This window comes from Tiliqua scincoides, chromosome 6 (assembly GCF_035046505.1).
Source record: "Tiliqua scincoides isolate rTilSci1 chromosome 6, rTilSci1.hap2, whole genome shotgun sequence".
NCBI classification, from domain to species: domain Eukaryota; kingdom Metazoa; phylum Chordata; class Lepidosauria; order Squamata; family Scincidae; genus Tiliqua; species Tiliqua scincoides.
The window spans coordinates 19,117,108-19,129,441 of NC_089826.1; the positions used below are offsets into that span (position 1 = coordinate 19,117,108).

Here is a 12,334-nt window from a genome sequence, read left to right on the forward strand (position 1 = left end):
AAGTGGGTCCCGGTGCTAAATGTGTGAGAACCACTGAGAAAACCGATTGCCTCCAACCCTGACATTATTAAAAAATCAGATACTATAGCTGCTAATTACCCTGCAAAGAGCTCAACTCCTGCAGTTTGCAAGCCTGTGTAAATATAGGGCGATAAGTGTTTGAGGGTCTTTTTTCTGGTTATTATTACTTATAAATGAATGAATGAATAAATACAATGTTATTTCTTTCTAGATTCCCTTTTTAAAAAGTCTGGTAAACTTAGGTGGGTCCCAAGAGTGTGTCATTTAAAAAAGTGGTCACGGTACTAAAAAGTTTGGGAACCACTGCTTTAGTTAATTTTCTCTCTTCTGAGTTCCAGAAACAGGAGCTGGGTAAGTTGAGGGTGGGGCCATGACTCTGTGGTACAGATCGTACTTTGCAGCATTGAAGGTCTCAAGCCCATGTGCTGAATAGGTCTGGTTAAAAACCTTTTCTTCATGTTGCATGTAAAGAACAAAATGGTTGGCTATGTAGTATTATTGTACTGTTTTAGTGAGGATTAATGCTCATGAAATTGTGATGTCATTAGCAGGAGCAAGGCCCATGAGAGGGGGGTAAAGGGGGTAATTTGTACCCAAGTCAAAAAGGGGGCCCAGGAGCCAAAGGAGGGCCCCCAGAAATTTCCTGGGAACTTATATTTTCTATCTTACCTGGACTCACTGCCTGCACAGGATGCTGAGAGCACTACGGAGGATGTACAGTGGTGGCTGCTGCCACAAGCCATATGTGCCAGTTTGCTGAATGTGTACATGACACTCCTTAGGAGAGTGTGAAATCTGGGAGGAAACTGGCCTGCTACAGTAGCTCTTTGGCTTGTGGATCTGCTTACCATGAAGGAGTGTAGAGGAGCTCAGGGACACAGTTGTGGAACTACAGTTGCTGCAGAAGTACTGTATATTTTGGTCCAAACAGGACACTTTCCATTCTACTGTAAGCCTAAATACTGTGATTCTAATTTTCTGCAATACTTTTATATTTAAAATATTTTAGAGAGGAGTGTATCTGGTTTTCCATATTAGTGTATCTAGCTGCTGAGGCTGTGCACAGGTAGACCTGGGCTCCACATCAGAAAGTATGGTGGACCCGGGCTCCAAAGATTATTCTGCTGTCACTTCCCTCCCCACCCTGTTTTGCCCCTCTCCAACTCTGTTCAGCCCATACCATCATCACCCCCCACTCATTTGCCTCCTCCCCCTTTGGGAAGAGGTCCAAAAGAAATTTTGTACTGCCTGATAAAAATTGCTTTCAGAGGTCCTGAGCAGGAGTGTTTGGGTGCTCTCTGGACCTGAGTGGAAAAGAAGCATCTGGCTAAATAGAGGGCACACTGAGAAAGTTGCCTAGGGGTGCATGCCCAAATAGACAGCCGTCATTTTTCCCAGTGGCTACCTGAGAAATTGTATGCACCTCATGTAGGTATCTCATTAAGGCTACAATCCTTTGCAAATTTCTGGGAGTAAGTCTTATTGAACACATGCATGGCCTAGCACTCTAAAGTTGCAATCCTTTGCAACTTACCAGAAAGTAAGGCTGATTGAACTCTGTGGGGCTTACTTCTGAGTAGACATGCTAACGGTATTACACAGTAATATACCTTTCATATTTATTTGGGAAATTTTTTAAGTCCACTTTTTCAACTTTTATGCATGTCTTTAACTATAGCAACCCATTCCAAGGGTCTGGGATGAAATGAGCAAGATCTTTAACTGAAGTATCAAAAGTTTCAAAATAGAGGTAAGTGGCAGCAGAAGGGTTGCAGAAGTTAAATAACACTTAGGGTGCAATCCTAACTTCATGTTAGCCTAGGAGGGTCGCAAATGTGCTGTAAAGTGCATTTGCACCTCCTCAGGAGGAAGGTGTGCTGGAGCATAGAGGCTGCATCCAGCCTCTGTGGCAGCTTCGCCCAGGTAAATTGCATTGGCTGAGCTCGGCTGACACAGGGGTCTGGGGAGAGGGGAGGCAGGGAGGAGGTGGGAGGGAAGCATTTGAGGGGGGGTGGGCAGGCAGGGGTGGGGCTGTTATGCTGAATCCCAACCCCCGTTCTCGAGCAGTGTTGAGTGGTTTCAAGCCACTCCGCTCTCCTTGGACTTGTGCCACCTCCAGAGGCATCTGCAAACACATCCCTAGATGAGGAACAGAGATGCAGCTGGATGCTGTAGCCCAATTGAGCAGCCACAGTTCTGCACACGTAGCTCAGAAAACTGGAACCGGCACATATCAGTTGTTTGGGAGGAAGGAGCCTGGAACAGCTGATAGTGCTATCGCTGATTATCTGACATGTGCTCTACATATAGCCCCTCAGATGTAATTAGCTCTGCCAGGAGCAGGGACAGGTATTGCAGAATGTGCCAGGAAAGGGATCTTGGAAAGATAGTGTCTTGCCAAAGGAGCTATCAGGAGCACAAGCTCACATTGTAAGGCTACTCCATCAACAGGGTCAAAAGTCTACATTTAATGAACCCATGAAGAAAAGCCCTGCAGGATCACACCAAGGATTTGTCTAATCCAGCATGCTGTTTCCCACAGTTGCCAACAGATGCCTCTGGGAAGCCCACAACAAGATGTGAATTCTGCACATGTTGCTTCTCCCTCATCACCAATTGGGATTCAGGGACATACTTCTCCTAAACATGGCGTTTCCATTTAGCCATCATGGGTAAAAGTCACTAATAGATCTACCTCCATTAATTTATCTTATCTCCCTTTAATGCCAACTCATCATTGCCCATATCTTCTGGCAGTGCATTATTGTATACAACCCCACTATGGCTTTATGGAAGCCTGGAATCAGGGTAAAGAACAAAGGTAAGCTGATAAGGTCATAGGGACCGAGGATGGGAAATGTTGTAGGAGAGGGAATTTTACAGAGTAACATTACTTATTTTTGATGGATTCAGCAATGTGAAATGGCTCTCTGCAGTACTTTAGGAGTGCACCAGTTCTAACCTGAGATGAGCTGGTCTTGACAATGGCTTGCAAGCCTTCCTCCCTCCACCCCACCATCATTTCAGTTTAAATAGGCGTTACTGTAGATGTTTTACATTTCTCCCACAACTCTTACTTACTAGTTGTAAATCTCCACAAGTTCAATACTTATATAAATGTGATTACCTGAAATTCTATAATGAAACATTGTTGAATATGGTCTGTTACACAAAGAATTTGCAGGATATTTTATTCATTTTGTTTTGTTTATTGATTAAATTGTATGCCATGCCACTCCAAAAATGGTCCAAGGATAGTCAGCTCTCTTCAGTGAATGCTCTACTAGCTGGTGGTCTTTGGAGGTTTAAAATCACAAGACACAACGAATGCTGAAAAAGAAAGGAACACACTTAAGGCTGCAATCTTAACCACACTTTCCTGAGAGTAAGCTCCATTGAACAAAATAGGACTTACTTCTGAGTAGACCTGGTTAGGCTTTTGCCCTAAGATGACATCTTATATAATCTCTTATATAACCTCTGAGACCCTGCCCTCAATCCTGTCATTGACTGAAAGTGGATGGGCTGGCACAAGGGACTCACAGCCCAATCCTGAGCAGCTCGATGCATGGAGTTCCCACAGCACCAAACTTGTCAAACTTGTTTCTTATAGGGCGCAATCCTAATGCACTTTCCAGCACTGACATAAGGGCAGTGCAGCCCCAAGGTAAGGGAACAAACATTCCCTTACTTTGAGGAGGCCTCCCTGAGTGCCACCCCACTGCAGCACACATCCCATTGCAGCACACATCCCGCTATGCCAGTGCTGGAAAGTGGATTAGGATTGCGCCCTATAAGAAACAAGTTTGACACCCCTGCCTTATTCAGTGTTTTATTCCCATCGTTCCTGTTCTATTCCTTTGTTTTTCCTTCTCCTGACTCTACTCCATGCCTTCTGTTTGTCCATTGCCTTGATCTTGTTATCTTCCCTGAATTCTGCTCCGTTCTGTCTCTGTGTCTGTTCCCTTTTGGTCTGCCCCACATTTTCTCAGGCCTGATTGTGCCCAACTTTCTTTCCCTTGCCTCTCATCCTGCTACAACAAAGCCCCAGTCCAGGACCATTGTTTATATTGCTGGAAAGTGGATTAGGATTGCGCCCTATAAGAAACAAGTTTGACACCCCTGCCTTATTCAGTGTTTTATTCCCATCGTTCCTGTTCTATTCCTTTGTTTTTCCTTCTCCTGACTCTACTCCATGCCTTCTGTTTGTCCATTGCCTTGATCTTGTTATCTTCCCTGAATTCTGCTCCGTTCTGTCTCTGTGTCTGTTCCCTTTTGGTCTGCCCCACATTTTCTCAGGCCTGATTGTGCCCAACTTTCTTTCCCTTGCCTCTCATCCTGCTACAACAAAGCCCCAGTCCAGGACCATTGTTTATATTGCTTTGCAGGTGGAGCCTGGTTCTACCTGTGCCGTTTTGGGCTTGGGAGGCGTTGGGCTGTCTGTCGTGATAGGCTGCAAAGCAGCGGGAGCATCCCAGATTATTGGAGTTGACATCAACAAAGATAAGTTTCCCAAGGCCAAAGAGTTGGGAGCCACTGAGTGCATCTCTCCTCAAGACTTCAAGAAGCCCATTCAGGAGGTGCTTGTGGAAATGACTGGCCTTGGTGTGGACTATGCTTTTGAAGTCATTGGACGCACTGACACTCAGGTGTGTGACCCGTGAAGATGATATAATGGTAGAATGAAGTGATCATCTCTATCAGTTAAAACTCTGATAGCCACATTGTACAGCAATGTAAATTTCCAGACTGTACAGGTTGTGCCTCATTATCCACTAGGATTCTGTTCTGGAACCCCTAGTGGATTAAAAAAAATCAGTGGATACCAAATCAGTGGAAAAATAGCTTTGAAGGCCCACTTCTAGGTTTCTTGCTCCTCCATTGTCACCCCAGAATGCATTGGTATAGAAGCTGTTCAGGCACTAGATGGGGTGAATAATAGAATCTAACAGAATGAAATTATAATTATTTAACAGCACGAAGGTGGGAAATTGGATCTTGGTGCTTTTTTCCTTGTTACAAAGCATTTAAAGGCGGACTCTGGTATCAGTGGTAAGTCAAATCAATGGATGCCAAATCAGTGAATACCAAGGTCCCCACTGTATTCAAAGGCAGTTCTATGTAGGTGTTAAAATAGAATCATATGGATGAAGTAAAATTATGAATGATGGAGAGGACTGTCCCCTCTGGTTAAACAAGTTTTGCAGGTTCTGAAGCATTACAAAAACCTGCAAAACTTATGAATACAGATGGTAGTGGGATTAATAAGCTCTCCATGGGTAACAATACCTCTGTCACCTTCAGCTCTCTGAGGTATATCTCCAGCCCATATTACAGGCTGCCAGGACATATGTACTGAGGTCTTTAAGTCTGTTCAGTCAAGAACATAGCTGCCCTCCATGTCCATTCTTTTCATACCCAATGCCCCTCAATAGCAGAAAAAGTTACATGAAAATCTGGGCATAAGCCTTGTTCATAATGAGTTTATTTTTCTCTGTTTCCAACAGGCAGCAGCCCTTGCATCATGTCACATGAGTTATGGTACTTGCGTGCTGGTTGGGGAACCTCCTGCAGGGTCACAGCTCTCTTTTGATCCCACGCACATTCTAATAGGGAAGAAACTAATAGGATGTGCACTTGGAGGTGTGGACTGGTTAGAGCAGATCACGAGACAGTTACAGAGAGAGAGAGAGAGAGAGAGAGAGAGAGAGAGAGAGAGAGTGTCCATGTGTGTGTGTCTATATATATGTGTGTGTGTCTGTCTATACTCCATTCACTGAAATAGGATGTTCTGATTTTTAGTCTTAAGTTCATGGATCTGTATCATACTTCTTTAAAGTGCAAAAGCATGATTCCATAATGGGGGGGGGGATGAATGAGCCACTTCAGATTACATTTTTGGGGGCCACTAATAAAACAGAATCACATGATCAATTACTTGCTGTATTATCACATATACAGTTTAGAAGCTGTATATGGCCACCATTTTGGATTTTGTTCCTTAGGTATCAAAGACTTGTTTGGTCAACTTTGAGAGTAAGCAGAAAAAAAACTCAGATAAAAATGGAGGAAGTGGGTATTCTGTAGGTATGGAAGAGTCTGAATAATGGTCAAGCTTGCCAGGGTAGCAATCCCAATTATCAGATTATTTTCTTGCCCATGCAAATGCAATCCACAGAGTTCAGCAAATGCAGTCCAGTTGTCAGGGTCCTTGGGACGTGATCCAGCTTGCAATTATACAGGCTAAATGAGGACAACAGGATGGAAGTCTGTGCAAATATTCTTCCTTTCATTCAGCAATTTGTCTCTTTCTTAAAGTGGCACAGACTTGCTGACCTGCAATGCTCTTGTGTGTTCCTTCAGGTTGGAAGACAAAAGACGATCTTCCTAAATTGGTTTCTGATTACATGAAAAAGAAGTGGAATACAGATGCATTAATAAGTCACACATTGCCCTTTGAGAAAATCAAGGAAGGGTTTGAGCTGCTTCATGCAGGGAAAAGGTAATGCTCCTGTGTTTCATCTTCATAGACATTTTCTATGTCAGAAAAACCCTGCCATTTCTGGGGCAGGATGGAAGAGGAGAGTTCAAAGTGAAACTGTTTGGTGTCTTCTCTCACACAGTAGGAGCATCTAGAAAGATGGCTTTGATCAAACTGATCTAGCATTTTACAGTCTTGCATCTTTGATTCTTGCAGCATGTTTAGTTATGTATTTGGAAGGAGAATCGGGGCCATCACTTTGATTCCTTTATGTTGTGTGTGGGGCAGTGTTAGGGATAACGCTGGAAATTATTTTTTACATATTATTTTTATTGCATTTCTCTATAAGAAATACAACTGAAACAAGTTACAAAGAACAATAAGAGCAAATATAAAAAAATTAAGCTGCATAGAAGTACTATGTAGCAGCAGAACTAAAATCAGTGGAAATAATTTAAAAGAACTGAAAAGCAACAGATCATAACATTCCTTTAAAAAAAGGCAGGTCAGTTAGATATTAAAAGGTTCCTGAAATAAACAAGTTTTCCAAAGAGATGGAGCCCTGCGGGTCTCCACAGAGAGGGTTTTCCATGATGTTAGTACTGAAAAGATTGAGGGCTTGATCCTGAAGTCGCCATGCCAGCTTACTGCTGGCGCGCACTGTCCCAAGTATGCCAAAAGGCACATTTACAAGCCTTGCCACAGGCCTGGCACTGAAGCTAGCCCAGCACAAGCTCCGGTGCTGGACTCGCAGCCCACTGCCCAGAGCTCCGTGTGAACGCCTGGCAGCGGAGAGGTAAGATGGGGCGGGGGAGGTGGGGAGGAGGCATTCCAGGGCAGGCGGTGAGTGTGGGAAGGCGTGGCAGGGGAGGGAGCCCCATGTTGGGCTGTGTGGCTGACTAAAGAGCTGCTGCAGAATCAAGTAGCCCCATTGCGGAGCTACTTCCCTTACCTGAGGGAAGGGGATGAAAGTCCCCTTCCCCTGAGGAGCCAATGGCAGCTGCCCAGTACACTCAGGATCCCAAGGTAGCCATTTTGGTGCTGTGGGAACTCCATGCATCGAGCTGCTCAGGATTGGGCTGTGAGTCCCTTGTGCCAGCCCATCCACTTTCAGTCAATGACAGGATTGAGGGCAGGGTCTCAGAGGTTATATAAGAGATTATATAAGATGTCATCTTAGGGCAAAAGCCTAACCAGGTCTACTCAGAAGTAAGTCCTATTTTGTTCAATGGAGCTTACTCTCAGGAAAGTGTGGTTAAGATTGCAGCCTTAAGTGTGTTCCTTTCTTTTTCAGCATTCGTTGTGTCTTGTTATTTTAAACCTCCAAAGACCACCAGCTAGTAGAACATTCACTGAAGAGAGCTGACTATCCTTGGACCATTTTTGGAGTGGCATGGCATACAATTTAATCAATAAACAAAACAAAATGAATAAAATATCCTGCAAATTCTTTGTGTAACAGACCATATTCAACAATGTTTCATTATAGAATTTCAGGTAATCACATTTATATAAGTATTGAACTTGTGGAGATTTACAACTAGTAAGTAAGAGTTGTGGGAGAAATGTAAAACATCTACAGTAACGCCTATTTAAACTGAAATGATGGTGGGGTGGAGGGAGGAAGGCTTGCAAGCCATTGTCAAGACCAGCTCATCTCAGGTTAGAACTGGTGCACTCCTAAAGTACTGCAGAGAGCCATTTCACATTGCTGAATCCATCAAAAATAAGTAATGTTACTCTGTAAAATTCCCTCTCCTACAACATTTCCCATCCTCGGTCCCTATGACCTTATCAGCTTACCTTTGTTCTTTACCCTGATTCCAGGCTTCCATAAAGCCATAGTGGGGTTGTATACAATAATGCACTGCCAGAAGATATGGGCAATGATGAGTTGGCATTAAAGGGAGATAAGATAAATTAATGGAGGTAGATCTATTAGTGACTTTTACCCATGATGGCTAAATGGAAACGCCATGTTTAGGAGAAGTATGTCCCTGAATCCCAATTGGTGATGAGGGAGAAGCAACATGTGCAGAATTCACATCTTGTTGTGGGCTTCCCAGAGGCATCTGTTGGCAACTGTGGGAAACAGCATGCTGGATTAGACAAATCCTTGGTGTGATCCTGCAGGGCTTTTCTTCATGGGTTCATTAAATGTAGACTTTTGACCCTGTTGATGGAGTAGCCTTACAATGTGAGCTTGTGCTCCTGATAGCTCCTTTGGCAAGACACTATCTTTCCAAGATCCCTTTCCTGGCACATTCTGCAATACCTGTCCCTGCTCCTGGCAGAGCTAATTACATCTGAGGGGCTATATGTAGAGCACATGTCAGATAATCAGCGATAGCACTATCAGCTGTTCCAGGCTCCTTCCTCCCAAACAACTGATATGTGCCGGTTCCAGTTTTCTGAGCTACGTGTGCAGAACTGTGGCTGCTCAATTGGGCTACAGCATCCAGCTGCATCTCTGTTCCTCATCTAGGGATGTGTTTGCAGATGCCTCTGGAGGTGGCACAAGTCCAAGGAGAGCGGAGTGGCTTGAAACCACACAACACTGCTCGAGAACGGGGGTTGGGATTCAGCATAACAGCCCCACCCCTGCCTGCCCCCCCCTCAAATGCTTCCCTCCCACCTCCTCCCTGCCTCCCCTCTCCCCAGACCCCTGTGTCAGCCGAGCTCAGCCAATGCAATTTACCTGGGCGAAGCTGCCACAGAGGCTGGATGCAGCCTCTATGCTCCAGCACACCTTCCTCCTGAGGAGGTGCAAATGCACTTTACAGCACATTTGCGACCCTCCTAGGCTAACATGAAGTTAGGATTGCACCCTAAGTGTTATTTAACTTCTGCAACCCTTCTGCTGCCACTTACCTCTATTTTGAAACTTTTGATACTTCAGTTAAAGATCTTGCTCATTTCATCCCAGACCCTTGGAATGGGTTGCTATAGTTAAAGACATGCATAAAAGTTGAAAAAGTGGACTTAAAAAATTTCCCAAATAAATATGAAAGGTATATTACTGTGTAATACCGTTAGCATGTCTACTCAGAAGTAAGCCCCACAGAGTTCAATCAGCCATACTTTCTGGTAAGTGTCAATAGGATTGCAACTTTAGAGTGCTAGGCCATGCATGTGTTCAATAAGACTTACTCCCAGAAATTTGCAAAGGATTGTAGCCTTAATGAGATACCTACATGAGGTGCATACAATTTCTCAGGTAGCCACTGGGAAAAATGACGGCTGTCTATTTGGGCATGCACCCCTAGGCAACTTTCTCAGTGTGCCCTCTATTTAGCCAGATGCTTCTTTTCCACTCAGGTCCAGAGAGCACCCAAACACTCCTGCTCAGGACCTCTGAAAGCAATTTTTATCAGGCAGTACAAAATTTCTTTTGGACCTCTTCCCAAAGGGGGAGGAGGCAAATGAGTGGGGGGTGATGATGGTATGGGCTGAACAGAGTTGGAGAGGGGCAAAACAGGGTGGGGAGGGAAGTGACAGCAGAATAATCTTTGGAGCCCGGGTCCACCATGCTTTCTGATGTGGAGCCCAGGTCTACCTGTGCACAGCCTCAGCAGCTAGATACACTAATATGGAAAACCAGATACACTCCTCTCTAAAATATTTTAAATATAAAAGTATTGCAGAAAATTAGAATCACAGTATTTAGGCTTACAGTAGAATGGAAAGTGTCCTGTTTGGACCAAAATATACAGTACTTCTGCAGCAACTGTAGTTCCACAACTGTGTCCCTGAGCTCCTCTACACTCCTTCATGGTAAGCAGATCCACAAGCCAAAGAGCTACTGTAGCAGGCCAGTTTCCTCCCAGATTTCACACTCTCCTAAGGAGTGTCATGTACACATTCAGCAAACTGGCACATATGGCTTGTGGCAGCAGCCACCACTGTACATCCTCCGTAGTGCTCTCAGCATCCTGTGCAGGCAGTGAGTCCAGGTAAGATAGAAAATATAAGTTCCCAGGAAATTTCTGGGGGTCCTCCTTTGGCTCCTGGGCCCCCTTTTTGACTTGGGTACAAATTACCCCCTTTACCCCCCTCTCATGGGCCTTGCTCCTGCTAATGACATCACAATTTCATGAGCATTAATCCTCACTAAAACAGTACAATAATACTACATAGCCAACCATTTTGTTCTTTACATGCAACATGAAGAAAAGGTTTTTAACCAGACCTATTCAGCACATGGGCTTGAGACCTTCAATGCTGCAAAGTACGATCTGTACCACAGAGTCATGGCCCCACCCTCAACTTACCCAGCTCCTGTTTCTGGAACTCAGAAGAGAGAAAATTAACTAAAGCAGTGGTTCCCAGACTTTTTAGTACCGTGACCACTTTTTTAAATGACACACTCTTGGGACCCACCTAAGTTTACCAGACTTTTTAAAAAGGGAATCTAGAAAGAAATAACATTGTATTTATTCATTCATTCATTTATAAGTAATAATAACCAGAAAAAAGACCCTCAAACACTTATCGCCCTATATTTACACAGGCTTGCAAACTGCAGGAGTTGAGCTCTTTGCAGGGTAATTAGCAGCTATAGTATCTGATTTTTTAATAATGTCAGGGTTGGAGGCAATCGGTTTTCTCAGTGGTTCTCACACATTTAGCACCGGGACCCACTTTTTAGAATGAGAATCTGTCAGGACCCACCGGAAGTGATGTCCAGAAACGACATCATCAAGCAGGGAATTTTTTAACAATCCTAGGCTGCAAGCCTACCCACACTTACAAGTAAGTCCCATTTACAATCATTGTTAAAAGAATATACATAGTACCGTAGCTTGTTAACAGCTTGTTAAAAGATCCCCAAATGCAGTCACATACCAAGGTAGCATCAAGTCTAATATATTAAAAATAGAATATTGAAATGAATGGGGACCCACCTGAAATTGGCTCGCGATCCACCTAGTGGGTCCCAACCCACAGCCTGAGAAACACTGGTTATCTCATCTTTCCATCGTCCTCTGCAGACCTATCAAAAATCAGGTCCCAACCCCCAGTCTGAGGAGAATCAGCTGTATAGCTGTTGCTGCACTTTAGATATGCTTTAGTTCCCTATTTGGGAAAGTTAGCAGTACAATACAATACAGTACTACAGTGTTTCTCAAACTGTGGGTCAAGTCCCACTAGGTGGGTCACAAGCCAATTTCAGGTGGGTCCCCATTCATTTCAGTATTTTATTTTTTAATATATTAGACTTGTTGCTACCATGGTATGTTGCTGCATTTGGGGAAATGTTACAGATCTGTACTTTTAACAACCTACTATGTATAATCTTTTAACAATGACAGTAAATGGGACTTACTCCTGGGTAAGTGTGGGTAGGATTCAGCCTAGGATTGTAAAAATTCTCCTTCTTGATGATGTCATTTCCAGTCATGACATCACCTCTGGTGGGTCCTGAAAGATTCTTATTCTAAAAAGTGGGTCCCGGTGCTAAATGTGTGAGAACCACTGCAGTACTATATGTTGCTTGACCTGGGCTGCAAGGCAAGGCAATTGACTACATTGCCCACAGTCCCCCTGGGCATGCCTGCAACTAAATAAGGACTCCCGATTGGAGGGTATAGCCCTTTATGCTTCTGCCGTAAAGGAATCTGGGGAAAGCTGCAATTGGGCTGTCATCCATTCCAGTGTGCAACACATTATGCAAACATGGATACATCTGGGAAAGTAAGAAGGAAATTCTCTTTTGCTTTGATGCAGAAGTTGAAAAAGAAATGTTCTTTTAAGCTGCAATGCTCCATGCTCTCTTCCTTGGGAATAAGTACTGGTGGTGGGCTTTGAACATGCTTAGGATTGCTCTGCGAG

At 44.0% G+C, this 12,334-nt stretch overlaps 1 protein-coding gene across 1 annotated transcript; it reads left to right on the plus strand.

Moving 5' to 3' along the window:
• The first annotated feature begins 2,802 nt into the window (after positions 1–2,802).
• LOC136655713 (alcohol dehydrogenase 1-like) lies at positions 2,803–6,527 on the plus strand. The gene is made up of 4 exons (XM_066632320.1): positions 2,803–2,829; positions 4,410–4,670; positions 5,529–5,664; positions 6,385–6,527. The coding sequence occupies exons 1-4, from the start codon at positions 2,803–2,805 to the stop codon at positions 6,525–6,527; spliced, it is 567 nt and encodes a 188-aa protein (XP_066488417.1).
• The last annotated feature ends 5,807 nt before the right edge of the window (positions 6,528–12,334 follow it).